Source organism: Canis lupus, chromosome 14, assembly GCF_003254725.2.
Source record: "Canis lupus dingo isolate Sandy chromosome 14, ASM325472v2, whole genome shotgun sequence".
In the NCBI taxonomy this organism is placed as follows: Eukaryota; Metazoa; Chordata; class Mammalia; order Carnivora; family Canidae; genus Canis; species Canis lupus.
In genome coordinates, this window is record NC_064256.1 from 43,234,114 (window position 1) to 43,247,206 (window position 13,093).

The window sequence follows — 13,093 nt, forward strand, 5'->3', positions numbered from 1 at the left end:
CAAGCCTCTGACGTTTTCAATTTCTTTTTACATTTTCAATTTTTTTTTTCAGGCAAATTTACAGAGGACTTAGTCAAGTGGTGGGCTAACCCACAAATTTTGATGACAGATCGCCACGCAGTTTTTGGCATATATCTCAGGAGGAGGTCAGAGACCTGAGTGACATCTACTTACTTACATGAAAACGTTTGTCACCAAGTGGAGCTATCAAAATGGAAACAAAAGAGAAAAAAACAAAACCACCAGATGCCGAGTCCTGACTCATTCCAGCAATATTCACCCACAGATTCGTGAACAAATACCTATCCAACCCATTAAGATGTGTTTTCAATAAATTTCCCTTTTTAGGTTTAACGTTTGCCTTACAAAAACTTTTCATGTCTGTGTTGTATTAATTAATTGTACCCTATGTTTTATATCAAAAATAATCGTGATGATTCAATCCAGAAGATTTAAAAAAAACTTATAAATTTTGGTCACAGAAAATTAAATATTTCCATTTCAATTTCTAAACATATTTTGTGGCAGAGATGTATGATCAGGTGAGCAGGGACAGACTTCCAGCCATAGAAAAACTGTACTAGGATAAAAATTCGATGGGGGAAATGGAATGAAGATACAGGTTCAAAGAGAAAAGGAACAATGTAAGATTTCCAGCCGTTGAGGAAGAGCTGGTTAGCTCGTTTTTTCAAACCAAAGAAGGTGGCTATTAAATCACTGATGTGTTTGGTTTCTGAATGATGTATTTTAAAGTGTTGTGGCAGTTTTATTTTAAAACGTAAATATTTACCAAGAGCCGGGAATCACCTCTCTCGCCAATTTTAAAATGTAAAGAAAAAAAAATTAGGTGTCAACTGAAAAATATGCAACATGGGATACATGATTATAAAAAGGAGTATTTTGAGGGTATTCCTTGCAGCAAAAGCCCTTTGAACCCTGACTTGATGCAGTCTGCCTCTCCTCTACTCCCACCCTCTCCTGGAAATGTCTTGCTTGTCGGTCCTAGACACCTTGGGGCCTTGTCTACACCGGCCTCTGGATTTCGGAGCATTGGCCTTTGGGGTGGGCTGTGGCGTGCTGGGTGAGCTGCACTTCTCCTCTCCTCTATGCTGAATTAGAGCCCTCTAGGCTGGGGTGGAGGGGCAGATACTGTCTTGGGGGAATCAGGGACGGGCCTGCAGACACACGGGTCAGAGAGGAGAACCAGACCTAGGCCAGGGCCATGGGCTCTGCAAAGGAGAACGGATCCAGCCCACCCTTGGCCACCGCAGCCCCTCGAATGCCTGGTCGCCTTGACCTGAGGGGAGGCCGTTTCCACAGAGGCATGGTTTATTTCACAGAGAGCAGAGATGTTTCTGAAGGGGAGGCCGAAATGAAGCCCAGTCTGGGGTGGGAGTTGGGAGTCCCCAAAGACCTAACTGGTTTCCTCCTCCTTGCCCCCAACCACCATGCTTCTCCTCCTCACCTCACCTTGCACTTATGTAGCTGCTTGGTTTGAGAGCGTACGGTTGGCCTAGCCGTGTCTTCCTCCACACGTGCCCCTCCCCGAGGCCCCGAGTCTGTGGAGGAGGCCGAGGTCTCCCGGGATGGGAAGCAGCATCCTTCCCAGGACCCCAGGGACAGGTGGATGGCTGGGGAGGGGCAGAGAGATGGCCTGGTCCAGGGTGGGGTGTAGATGAGAGCCCCTGGGATGAAGCCAAACTCCTCCTTTACTTCCAGCTGCTGTGACCCGCGCCCCAACAACTGCAGAAGGCAGCCCTGAGCAGGGAGCAGGGCCAATCGTCACCCCTGTTGGTGGGAAGGTCCCCACAAATTGTCGGGCAGGGGAGCCCCAGCTCTGCCTCGAATCAGCTATGTGACTTGGGCAGGTGCTTCCTGGCTCTGGGCCTCAGTTTCCTCATCGGCGGATGGGCCTACAGTGGGGCAAATGACTGAAGACCTGTGACCTGCTCTTCTGTTGGGGGCGGTCCCTGTGACATCCCTCTGCTCCCTCTGCACTGACACTCTGGGCCCAGCCGTCCCTGGCTCCTGAGGGACCCTTGCACTGCCGGCCACGCACGTCTTTCCAGCCGCAGGACTGGCCAGCTGATCGCTCCCCTCCCTTCCGCCCCCACCAGGGCCTGAGCCGCTAGGTGGCAAGGTGAACCCAGGGAAAGGTGCCCCCACCCCATGACGATCGGGAAGCTGTCCTGATGGTGGAGCGATGAGCGAGCAGGGTGACGGAGGGGTCACATGACGGCCGTCTGCTTGATGCTGTGGAAGCTGATCCGTGTGGGCGACGTGGGGATGGACATGGCCCGGGCCACGGGCACTCGGAGGGAGTGATGGTCCTGCCAGCGGTGCCACCTCTTCCTCACGGCCGAGCGGACCTGCAGGGGAGGCAGAGGCTCTGCTGGGCCTGCTGGGCCGGTCCTGGGAACTGGGAGCCTTCTCCCCTGCTCCCTCAAAGGGAGGCTGGGGTGCCCTCCCGCCCTCCACCTCCCGCCCAGAGAGGGACTGGCTGGTTCCCAAGGCAGGTCCTTCCCCAGAAGCTCATGCCCTCCGTCCTCATCCCTCCAGCACCTCCTCTTTATGGTGGGACGGAAGCACCAGCTTCGCAGATCTGCCTCTCGCTCTCCCGGGCACGTGCTGAACTGTGTGCTCCTCCTGCACACTTGGCATCTCTCTCCCTCCCGAAAGCCCTTCCTCCAGCCCCCCGCCCCGGCTGCCAGGCCCTGCCTCCCTGGCCGCAGTCCGCGCTGCTAGACGGAGAGCGCACAGTTCCGTTCCCGTCAGAGCCTGACCGCTGCTGGTCGCTGGTGCCATACTATTCTCTCTGTATCGCAACTGAAGACATCTGCAAACGGATCGCCCTCCCCACATGCTAGCCTGGCACGTGGCTGAGCAGAATAAATGCCCCAGGGCACTGTCTGCTTTAGCAGCTCTTCCTTTCCCTGCCCTCCAGCCCATGCCAGTCTCCGCTGCTGGACTTTCCCACTGGGGTCTGCTTTCACTGACAGAGACCTAGGTGTGCAGACATCCATCCCACTGCCACCCTCTGCACAGGCGGAGGAAGCGCCTCAGGATGATGGTCCTCTCGAGGGTTTGGAAGCTTTCAGGACCTGGGGCTGTGTCTACTCTCTGCCCCATAACCCACTGTGTGTCCTCACCCACCATCGGCCTGTGTGAGCGTCTCTCCCAAGCTGGTTACACTAAGATTCTGGGCTCGGTGAGCTAACCAGGCAGTGCCTCGTGCCCTGGACCTGCCCCAAGGTGTGCGGTCTTCTCTGTGGTGGGGGAATGTGCTGGTGTCCTTCCTGCTCCCTAGGTCCACGAGGACCTGGACGCACGGCTCATCCCTGACTTGCTCCTGGAATGCTCTCCCCTGTGACCACCTGTGCTCTGGCTTCTCTCTCCTGTGAGCCCCTGCAGCCCGGGCTCCCCTGCTCACTCAGCTCTCCAAGTGCATTTGTGAAGTGCTGGCACATTGTTCCCGGCCTGCACAGGTGACCTAAACTGGAGTGAGACCCACAGGCAGGATTCCTGTTTCCCGAGGGTGGGTGGTTTCTCAGGCCCGCCCCTCCCCTGTCCAGGGCAGAGCTGAGCAGGGCCAGGGACCCAGGTACTCCCAAAAGGCTGGGCGGCTCCCCTGGAGTGGAAACCGAGGGTCGCCCTGGGGCCTGGTCTCATACCTCTCCATTGAAGAAGCAGTAGAAGACAGACACAAAGAAACCCTGGAAAGGAAGGAGGGAGGAGTCAGTGACCTGCTTGGGGAGTCACTCTGCAGGGACTGCTGCGAAAGTGGGACCAGGACCCCAGAGGCTCAGAGCTGGGGAGGGAGAGGCCACCCCTCATGGTGCGGGGGTACCAGGGCCCACTTCGAGGGACAGGCTGTCAGAAATCCTCAGGATAGGGGCGCCTGGGTGGCTCAGTCAGTGAAGCGTCTGCCTTCGGCTCAGGTCATGATGCCGGGATCCTGGGATAGAGCCCCTTGTCAAGCTCCCTACTCAGTGGGGAGTCTGCTTCTCCCTCTCCTCCTACCCCTGCTTATGCTCACTCTCTCTCTCCCTCTCTCTCAAATAAAATCCTCAAAAAAAAAAAAAAAAAAAAAGAGGAATTCTCAGAACAGATGCTGGCCACCAGCAGGCGTGGGCTAGGGTGACGGAGACTCAGTCAGGGGGCGATCCCACCTGAACCTTGGGGTGCGGGTACCAGGGCCCAGGGCTCAGGTTCAGTGTGAGCACGCGCTTGTATCTCAGGGTGAACCATGTGTACATGGTCCCGTGTGAGGTCTCTGTGCCTGAGACACTGGCGCCTGAGCATTCCAGGTCAGGAAGGAGCCCCCTCTGGTCGCACGCCCCACCTGGAAGGACTGTAGGAAGGAGTTGAAATAGATGAACACGATCTGCGACAGGTCATCCTCCCCAGGGTTGACGAAGAAGAGCATGTAGGTGATGCCCAGGAGCGGCAGGAGGACCAGGGTGGCCTTTACCGCCTTCCTGGGGGGTGAGAGGGTGACAAGACTGGTCTGAGTCCACCTGCAGGCAGGGCCTCACTCGGGGGGACGTTTCTTCTGGGACCCCGAGCGAGCTCCCTGGATGAGGACTGGGAGGATGTAGAGGGCCCGCCCCATACCCTCTCTCATTTCTGTCCTCTGGGGGTTAAGGCCCCATCACTCACCTGTACTGGATGGTCTCTGAGGTGGTGGATGCTCGCAATTTTGTCATTAGGATCCTGACGATGTTGAAGAGAAATACAAAATTGATCTGGAGGGAGGGAGGCAGCGGAAAAGGAAGGACCATGAGGTGGGCAATGGGCTGAAAATCGGCCACTTCCCCCTGTAACCCCATGTCCCATGAGACATCTGTCCTACCTGTCCCCTCCACCCCTGCCTGGGGTCCCAAGGCCTCTGCTTCTGCCTCACCAGGAGGGCAGACACTGCTGGCTTCCCGGTCACCTGAGGGCTCCAGGGCCTGCTTCTCCACCTCCAGACCCAAGTGGGGAATAGCAGCCTCCGAGGAGGCAGTGAACGAGGGCACCAAGGCCACTTCGCCCCCTGCCCCCCTCAGGCTTGCGTCAGGAGCTGGCTGGGGCTCCACACCACCCCTCGCCCTGTCTGCTGCACCGTCCCCACTGTCGCCTGAGGCCCTTCCACCCTGGTGGAGTGAGCCTGGCCAGAGGGAGTGACTAATCTCCCACCATCCCTCCCTTGCACCCAGGAAAATGCTTTGTAGACATGTCTGAGCCAATGAAGATGGATGAGCCACTGGGCTGCTTCCAAGGCTCCTGGAAGGGCCTCATTTATCTTCATTTTGAGCCTTTCCTCAGTATCAGAGCCGATGCACCCAGTGTCTTCCCGGGACCCGCCCATGGGGCCCCCCGAGTCGCTCCCTGCTGTACGGTCACGGAGGGCCTGCCAGTGTCCTGCCCGCCGGCGTCGGCTTGTCTGTGTGACTGTGTGCTGCCCTCCAAATGCTTCGGGGCGGGGGGGGGGGGTGCTCCCTGTGCTTGTGTGTGTGTGAGCGTGAATCTGGGGAGGCGGGCACGTCAGCGTTTCTCTACATCCATCACCAAATGTGAGTGGACAGGAAAGTGAGATTTCCTTTCTTGGGAATCTCTGCCGAGGAAGTGCCCGTGGGTCAGAGGGCGTCTGCTGGCTCATGCATATGAACACATGCGAGTACATGTGCACACACACACACACACACACACACACACACACACAGAAATTCCTCCTGAGGCTCTGTCCCAAGAATCCATCACTTCTTAAGCCCTCCTAGGTTCTGGACCCCACGCTAAGGGGGGTCAGGCACTGGCAGACATTAATCATGGGGCAGACGGCCCTGTGGCCTCTGCGGGAGGATGCTCTGGGGGCCTGGAGGGCTCAGACTTCTCCTCAACCACAGCCTGGGCAACCCGGGGTAAGGGGTGGGCGGGAAGCCTTCGGGCGGCGGGCGGCCTGCTGCACCCTGCTTCTTCTTAAGGCTCATCCAATTTCTAGTTCCTGGGTTTCTGGTACATTCCTGTGGATCACAAGGTCACCATAACACATAGGTCAATCCTAATTTTCTTGTGCCAGTGGTACAAAATACTTGACCTTTTCTGATTCTTTCTGACTTCTGTGAGAGTAGAATCAGTTGGAATCAAAATGTATTCTCATTTCTGCCACGTTCCCTGCACTAAATCTATTTATTCATCATCCATCAAGCCACTAACCAATTCATTCAATCATCCATCCATCCATCCATCCATCCAACCAACCATCCATCCATCTAAACATCTATTCAACAATCCAGGGACGCCTGGGTGGCTCAACGGTTGAGCATCTGTCTTCAGCCCAGGGCGTGATCCTGGAGTCCTGGGATCGAGTCCCACATCGGGCTCCCTGCGTGGAGCCTGCTTCTCCCTCTGCCTGTGCCTCTGCCTCTCTCTCTCTCTGTGTCTCTCATCAATAAATAAGTAAAACCTTTTTTTAAAAATATTTTAAAAAAACAACCCAATCCATTCATCGATTTATTTACTCACCCATCCACCCACCACCCAGGCATCCACTCTGTCAATAAGTTGCAGAGCACCTCCTGGCTGCTGGGTCCTGTTCCATGTGCTGAGGCAAGAGCAGGGACAGGGGCTGGTGCGGAGGACCTGGGAGACAAGGCCTTATCCCCTCTACCCGTGTGAGGCAGGCAGTCACTGTTGCTGCCCGCCCTCCGACTCTGCCTGGGTCTGTGCCGCCTGGAAGTCACTCTTTCCTCATGAGCATGGTCCTCAGCCGCCCCCTCACAGCATCTTCTCCACCTCACCCTACCATAGGTGCCTTCCCCTCTCCTTCTGGGAGGGCACCCTCGGGCCACACAGCCCACACTGAGCTCCCCGCTCTTGGACCTCTCTCTATCCTCCACCCCAAATCCCAGCTCTGCAGGAAGCACTGGCTATTGTACCCTAGCCTTGTCCAGCCTAGTTCTTTCAGCCAGCCAGCCATCCGTTCATCCATTCAGTGAACTGACCTGCCATGTGTCAGGTCCCTGCTCCCAGATATTTTGTAGTCTGGGGGGAAGAGCCAGAAAGGCCTAGAGAAATGGCCCTTGAGCTGAGATGAGCCCAAGCAGTGATATCTATCTACCTCCTTCTAGAATAGCAGTTCCAGGCCCTCCCAGCCCGCAATGTTCCCAGGGCAGCCCGAGTAGCATGAGCTCTGGCAATGCCAAGGAGAGAGGGTGCAGGGTGAAAGGGTAAGGCCAGACCCCCTGGACAAACTTCTCCCGAGAAGTCCAGCCATGCTCCTGCCCCATGTTTCCTGGAGCTCTGATGCTGGCAGCTCGGGTTCCCACTAGCTCGTTTTTTCCTAATAAGGCTGTGGAGGAGGAGCACCCCAGCTTGGTCAGAGCCCTGGCCTGGCAGGTGGCAGTGTGTGTCAAGCTCAGACTGGGGATCTGGACATTATGGTTGCTACCAGGACAGACATGAGAGGCTTAGTGGTGCCTAACTCAGCCCTGGACTCACATCACTCCAGGTTTTGTTCCAACCACCTCATGGCTACTCCTCAAGCAGCAGCCTTATGCGGTTGGAATGACCATTATTCCCATTTTACAGATTCCCACACTAGGGTTCAGGGCTGTGTCACTTGCCCATGCGACAGAGGTAGGAGGCACTGGTGTCAGGATTTGAACTGAGGTAGCTGGCCTCAGTGTCCTTCTCCTAACCCCGGCATTGTGCTGCTCCTGCAGGACTTCATGAAATCCGGGCCAGATGGAAGAAGCAGAGGGAAGGCATTGGCCATACTGCCAGGGATGGGTGACCAGAGCTCAGGAGAGCATTGCAAGGCCATCAGCACAGGATCCAAACCTGTGGCTCTAGGTGCCAGGAGGAACTGCCGGAGGCAGAGCTCCAGGGCTATCAGCACACGTCCTGGGCCCACCGGTCCTCCAGGTGACCCCATGAGGCAGGGACTGGCATCCTCGGGTTATAGGTGAGAAACCAAGGCTCCAAGCAGGGAGGTCCCCCAGGGTCACAGGATAAATCCCAGGTGGCTGCAACCAGTGCTTATTCTAGGATGCCACATGGCACATCGCCTCCCACGAAGGCAGAGAAAATAAACAGACCAAGCTCACAAGCGCCCGAGCACCCTGGGTCCTCCTCACCCTTGCGAGGGTGAGGGAACCTGCTAAGTCATGGTGCTCATGGGAGACCCTCGTCAAACTTCACTGTGGCTTGTGCAGAGGCAGGCAGGCAGGGAGAAGGAAAGGGGACTGCTATTTCTGCCTCCTGGGCTTCAGACATGGTTCCCAGCCTCAGAAACACCCTCTGCTGCCTCCAGTTCAGGGTACTGGACAGGTTTATTGGGGTGCTGCCAACCCAGCCCAGGTCCCTCCTTTCAGTGCTCCCCACCTCCTGCACCTTCCCGTCCTGCACATTCACTAGTTCAGGGAAACATGGCCAGCCTGTCTGTCCCACGGGCTTCTGTGGAGTCCAGTGGCTTGACCAGATGGACTTGGGGGTGACTCCAGAAGCCTGGGAGCCAGACCAGTTCATGGTCCCCGGGGGCTGGTCCTCACTGGGTGCCTGGGCCTCCTCCTCCTGTTGGCATGCTCTAGATAGGTGAAGCCTCACACACCCAGGTCCCGAATCCTATTGTGCGCAGGGCCCTGGGGCGGGGGTGGGGGGCCACAGAGAAAGCCCAGACAACACACATCCCTGTCTGGCAGGGCCCTGACATCACGGTTCTTCCAATGGAGTGTGCACAACCCAGGCACTTGGGGCCCTTGGTCCAAATGCAGATTGTGGGCGCACCCTAGACATTCCCAGTTGCAGGTGGGGACCCTGGAATCTGCATGTGGAGCAGGAGCTGCTGGAACATTGCTGGGAGAAAGCTCGGAGCAGAGCAGACTTCAGTCAAGCAGACCTGCAGGAGCCCAGCCAGGGCCGAGGGGCCCCTGATGGTCCTCCGCAGCCGCCAGGGACACTTTTCAGCCTCAGGCTTCCTCTGGTGCCAGAGAGCTAGCTCAGCCTCACAACACGGGGACCTGGAACTCTGCGGGTTTCGTGTCCCCAGGGCCACCTCCACTGATGAGGCATCAAGTGTGTGGATGAGTCACCCAGCTCCCAGGCCTCCAGCAGGGAGCCATCCTGAGACTCTTCTCCCGGGTTGTCCCCACAGAAGTCAGCTCATCACCTCACCTTGGTTTCCTCCCCGGGGGCCCTGGCTTCCACTCCCATCCCTCACCCTGCTTCTGGGGACCACCTTGCCAATGAACGCCTGGCACCAAGTTCTTGTCACACGGCTCTAATTCCGGCTGGGCCACTGGCACTCGTGTGGCCTTGGGCAAGCCGCTTCATTAACCTCCCTGAGCTGCTCCCTCGCTGGTCCACGAGGGACACCAAAGGGCCCGACTCAGAAGGTGAGCACAGGTTAAATACTCGTGGAGAGCACAGAGCCCCACGCCTGGTCCAGAGCGGGACCCAGTAAGTGCCACATGCCTTTCCCATGACAACACAGTGACAACAGCCTCCTGCAAACTGAGCCAGCCAATTCACTTCCTGGAACCCAGAAATAAGCTCGTTCGTGTCTTCCAGCAGCAGAAATGCAGCTGTGAACCATCGGGGAGGGGCCGGGTGGCGGGTACTGAGTAGGTGCCCGACCGAGAGGACAGGCCGGTGGTGGGTGACCTGCCCCTGCGTCTCAGCTCCGCTAGCGAGCTATTAGCGGTGACCGTGGGCAGGTAGTTTCATCTCTCTCAGTTTCTTCAGCCGTAAAATGGGGATCATAATTCCTATTTTGAGGCATTGATGCTGTGAGATTTGGAAGTTTTGAAGATGGAGCTTCTGGGCAGGCTCAGGTGGGGACCTGGAAGCCTGGTAGGTAGGAGAGCCGGGTGTGGGCCCAAAGGGGACTGCAAAGGGCGCTTGGGCCGAGAGGTACGGGTGGCAGCAGAGAAAGGGGCAGGGAGGAGCAGGCAGGGAGTGGGGGCTCCCATGGAGCCCTCCCTCCATGCCTGCCTTTCTTTTTTTTTAAATTTATTTTTAAATTTATTTATTTTTATTTATTTTTTATTGGAGTTCAATTTGCCAACATATAGCATAACACCCAGTGCTCCTGCCTCCCTTGTTCACTTCCTCACTTTGCCCAACTTCCTTGCAGCCAGCGGCTCCCTCCCTTCTACTGTGGGGTGGTGGGCGCCCCGCCCCGCCCCGCCCAGGCCGGCCTTCTTGGCCGGGTCCCAGATTCATGAAAAGCCCTATCCCTGCAGGATGGGCTCTCAGCAGCTGGCTGGGAGGGGATGGGTCTTAAGGGGTTTCCGTTCACACTGGGGGTGGGGATGAGTGACTCACTGCAGCTGGGATTCCAAGGACGATCACTACCTCCCCCTACCCCAGAACCCCCCAGCCCTTCACCGACTGCTGACAAGGACAGGCTTCTGCCTCTGAAATGAGGGGGAGTTTCTGATGTGGAATTTCAGGCAGTGGGTAGAAAGCCCGCCCTGGTCATCTCCAGTCCATATACACCAAGTGAATCCCAGAAAAAGGCACTAAAAGGGGGAGTCAGGAAATGAAAGAGATAAACAGTAATTGTGTCCAAGGTAGACCACAGAACCCCCATTAGGCACCTGCTGTGTGCAAGAGGAGAATGGCGTGCTCGCTCACTCTCGCTCTCTCTCTCTCTCTCCCTCTCTCTCCTGTGTATACCACAAGGAGCGGGTGGCCCTTTAAGGAAGCGGGTGCATACAGGAGCCTGAAATTACCAAGCCTGAAATAAGTCTTACGTAAATGCCAATTTCTTACAGGGCTTTTTTGCATGTCTCTTTTTTAAAATGTATGATATATAATGGGTTCATTTTTGCAGAATGCAGCCTCTACTTAAACTCTACCTTAATTAAAGCTCGTTGTGGATTAAAGACGCCATGGCAATTATACCTTAAACGCAAATACATTTGGCAAAGGGCGGGGAGCTGGACAAGGAACAATTGCTCATTACGCTTCATTCTGGTACCACCTGCTCTAGGCTGGGGGCAGTGGGCCAGGCCCCAGAGGGGGTCACTGGGGGCAAAGCGGGATGTAGGTCTGGGCCGGACAGAAGTCCACACACCCTTCTCTTGCCATCAGCTGCGCCCTCGCCTGGCTGTCTCAGCACCTGGCAAGGGGACATCAGATGTGGGAGGCACTAGAAATTTGCTTGTCGGACCCATTCTCTGCTCAGAGAAAGGTCCAAAGGCCAGAGGTGAGGGGGCTGCTCCAGGGCATGGGGTGCAGAGTAGGGACAGTGGGACGGGTGGCAGTAGTGCCAGGAAGTGGGGAAGGTGTGTCCAGAATGTTGCAAGGGGACCACTCTGGGCCACATTCTTCCCAGCATCTCTGCCGGGTGGGTCCTGTTCTGTCCTCCTGCTGCCTAGTCCTATCCCAGTCCCCACTGAGGACCTACCAGGAGCACGAGGATGATGGGGCCTTGGTAAATGTAGTCCACCAGGTCGCCAGGCTCCTTGCCAAACCAGCACCTGCAAAGATGGGGTGGCTGTAAGTGGCCTGCTGAGCCACAGTCTGGGCACCCCAGGAGACTTGGGTCCAGGGTTCTCCGGCTTGACCCTCCCTCAGACCTGATCTCTAGGGCTGTGCCTTCCCCAAATGCCTGGGTGGACAGCCCAGGCCCCTCTGACCATCCTGACTCCCCCGTGGGCTGCCTTTTGCCCTACATGGAGGTCTGGTCTCCCCAGATGGACTCACGGCAGGCCCTGGGTCTCCTCCCCCTTCCTCCTCACTCCCCTACCCCATTCCAGACTATTGCACCCAGGTACTGGGCATGCAGGAGGCTCATGAATCAAGGGAGAGCCGGGCTCCCCCCTTGCTGGCCCAGGGCCCAACCACCCTGTACCACCTGTTCCTGCATTGTCAGGCACTCAGCTGCACAAAGCAGCAGGTGTAGAAGCAGGAGCCTTCTCCAGCCCTGAACCCTTTCTCTGAGCTGAGCCTCATTCACCTAGTGAAGGGAGCCTGAGGCTGCCAGAGGCTGGTTATTCTCTTGGGGATGCTGGTGGGTATAGAAGCTTCAGAGACCAGGGGAAGGGTGGGGGCCAGGACAGTCTGGCTCTGTCAACAACTCAGGAAGGGCCACGTAGACTTTGCGAAATTCTGACCGTGTCCTCCAGAACTTTAGAGGTCATCCAGTGCACACTGCCTTAGACAGAAATCTCTCCTGGCACCTCCCAGCGCTAGGGTTTCTGGTCTTTGCTTGAACACCCCCTTTGACAGGAAGCTCACTATCTTTCACAGTAGCCTTCTTATTCTTGGGTAGTCTTTATCATTAGGAGGTCTTCCCAATGCCAAACTCTTAGAGTCCACCCCAGTTCTGTCCCTGCTCCCAAATCTCATCCACTCTCTCTCCAGCCTTGGAGATCCCTTGGAGATTTGTATCCAGAGACTGATATTCTCGTCCCCTCTTTCTTCAGCTAGTGGCACCCAACTGCCCAGCTACTCTTTGGTTCGCCCCCATGGCCAGAATTGCTATCATCTGGGTGTGCCTTAATGTCAACATCTCTGGTGCAGGGAGGGTCCCAGGATGGGACAGAGACTGGGATGCCAGAATAAAACACGGGCCCGCTGCCCTGGCCCAGGGGTCTATGAAAGGCTCGTTGACACAGCCCTGGAGGTGCTCTAGGCTGAAAGCCTCCAGCCATTTTGGGCTGCCTGACCTGCCACTCCAACCTAGGAGAAGGCCTTACAGAAGGCCAAAGGCACTTAAAGGGACTTAAAAGAACCATGATTCCTAACTCAGGTCAACAAAGTTGACACCTACCACATGAGGATCTCTGAGTTCCAGGGATATTTTTCCAGTATAGGGACAATGGGAAAGTAAATCTGTCCAGGTAGGGCTTCAATTCCTGGCCCATGGCTTGGCTGGAGCCCTTGGCTGACCTTTCCCAACATCCCTCTGACCCCCATAGCCGGCCGGTCCTACTTACTGTTCATTTTCATAGTAGAGTTTGCCAATGGCCCAGGCAATGATGATGGGGCAGGGGATGCCTGAAAGGAGGACAGACACAGGCTTTCGTGGACAGACAGACGGATGAGAGCCCTCTTATAGAACATAGGTGAGGGGACCACAAGGAGCCTGGGACCAATCACCCAA

The 13,093-nt window shown here is 56.3% G+C and overlaps 1 protein-coding gene across 6 annotated transcripts in view; it reads right to left on the reverse strand.

Annotated features, from left to right (window-relative positions):
• Window positions 1–743: 743 nt before the first annotated feature.
• Window positions 744–13,093, reverse strand: part of CRHR2 (corticotropin releasing hormone receptor 2) — a 47,286-nt gene continuing 34,936 nt past the window's right edge. For 5 of the 6 annotated variants that reach the window (XM_025464524.3, XM_025464523.3, XM_025464525.3 and 2 more), the window contains 6 exons: window positions 12,927–12,987; window positions 11,393–11,465; window positions 4,660–4,745; window positions 4,343–4,478; window positions 3,672–3,713; window positions 744–2,369 (listed from right to left, as the gene is read on the reverse strand). In XM_025464524.3, the coding sequence (XP_025320309.1) occupies window positions 2,229–2,369; window positions 3,672–3,713; window positions 4,343–4,478; window positions 4,660–4,745; window positions 11,393–11,465; window positions 12,927–12,987 (539 nt within the window). In that variant the 3' untranslated portion in view covers window positions 744–2,228. The remainder of the gene's footprint in view (window positions 2,370–3,671; window positions 3,714–4,342; window positions 4,479–4,659; window positions 4,746–11,392; window positions 11,466–12,926; window positions 12,988–13,093) is intronic. The other variant, XM_025464529.3, reaches the window with a different exon arrangement.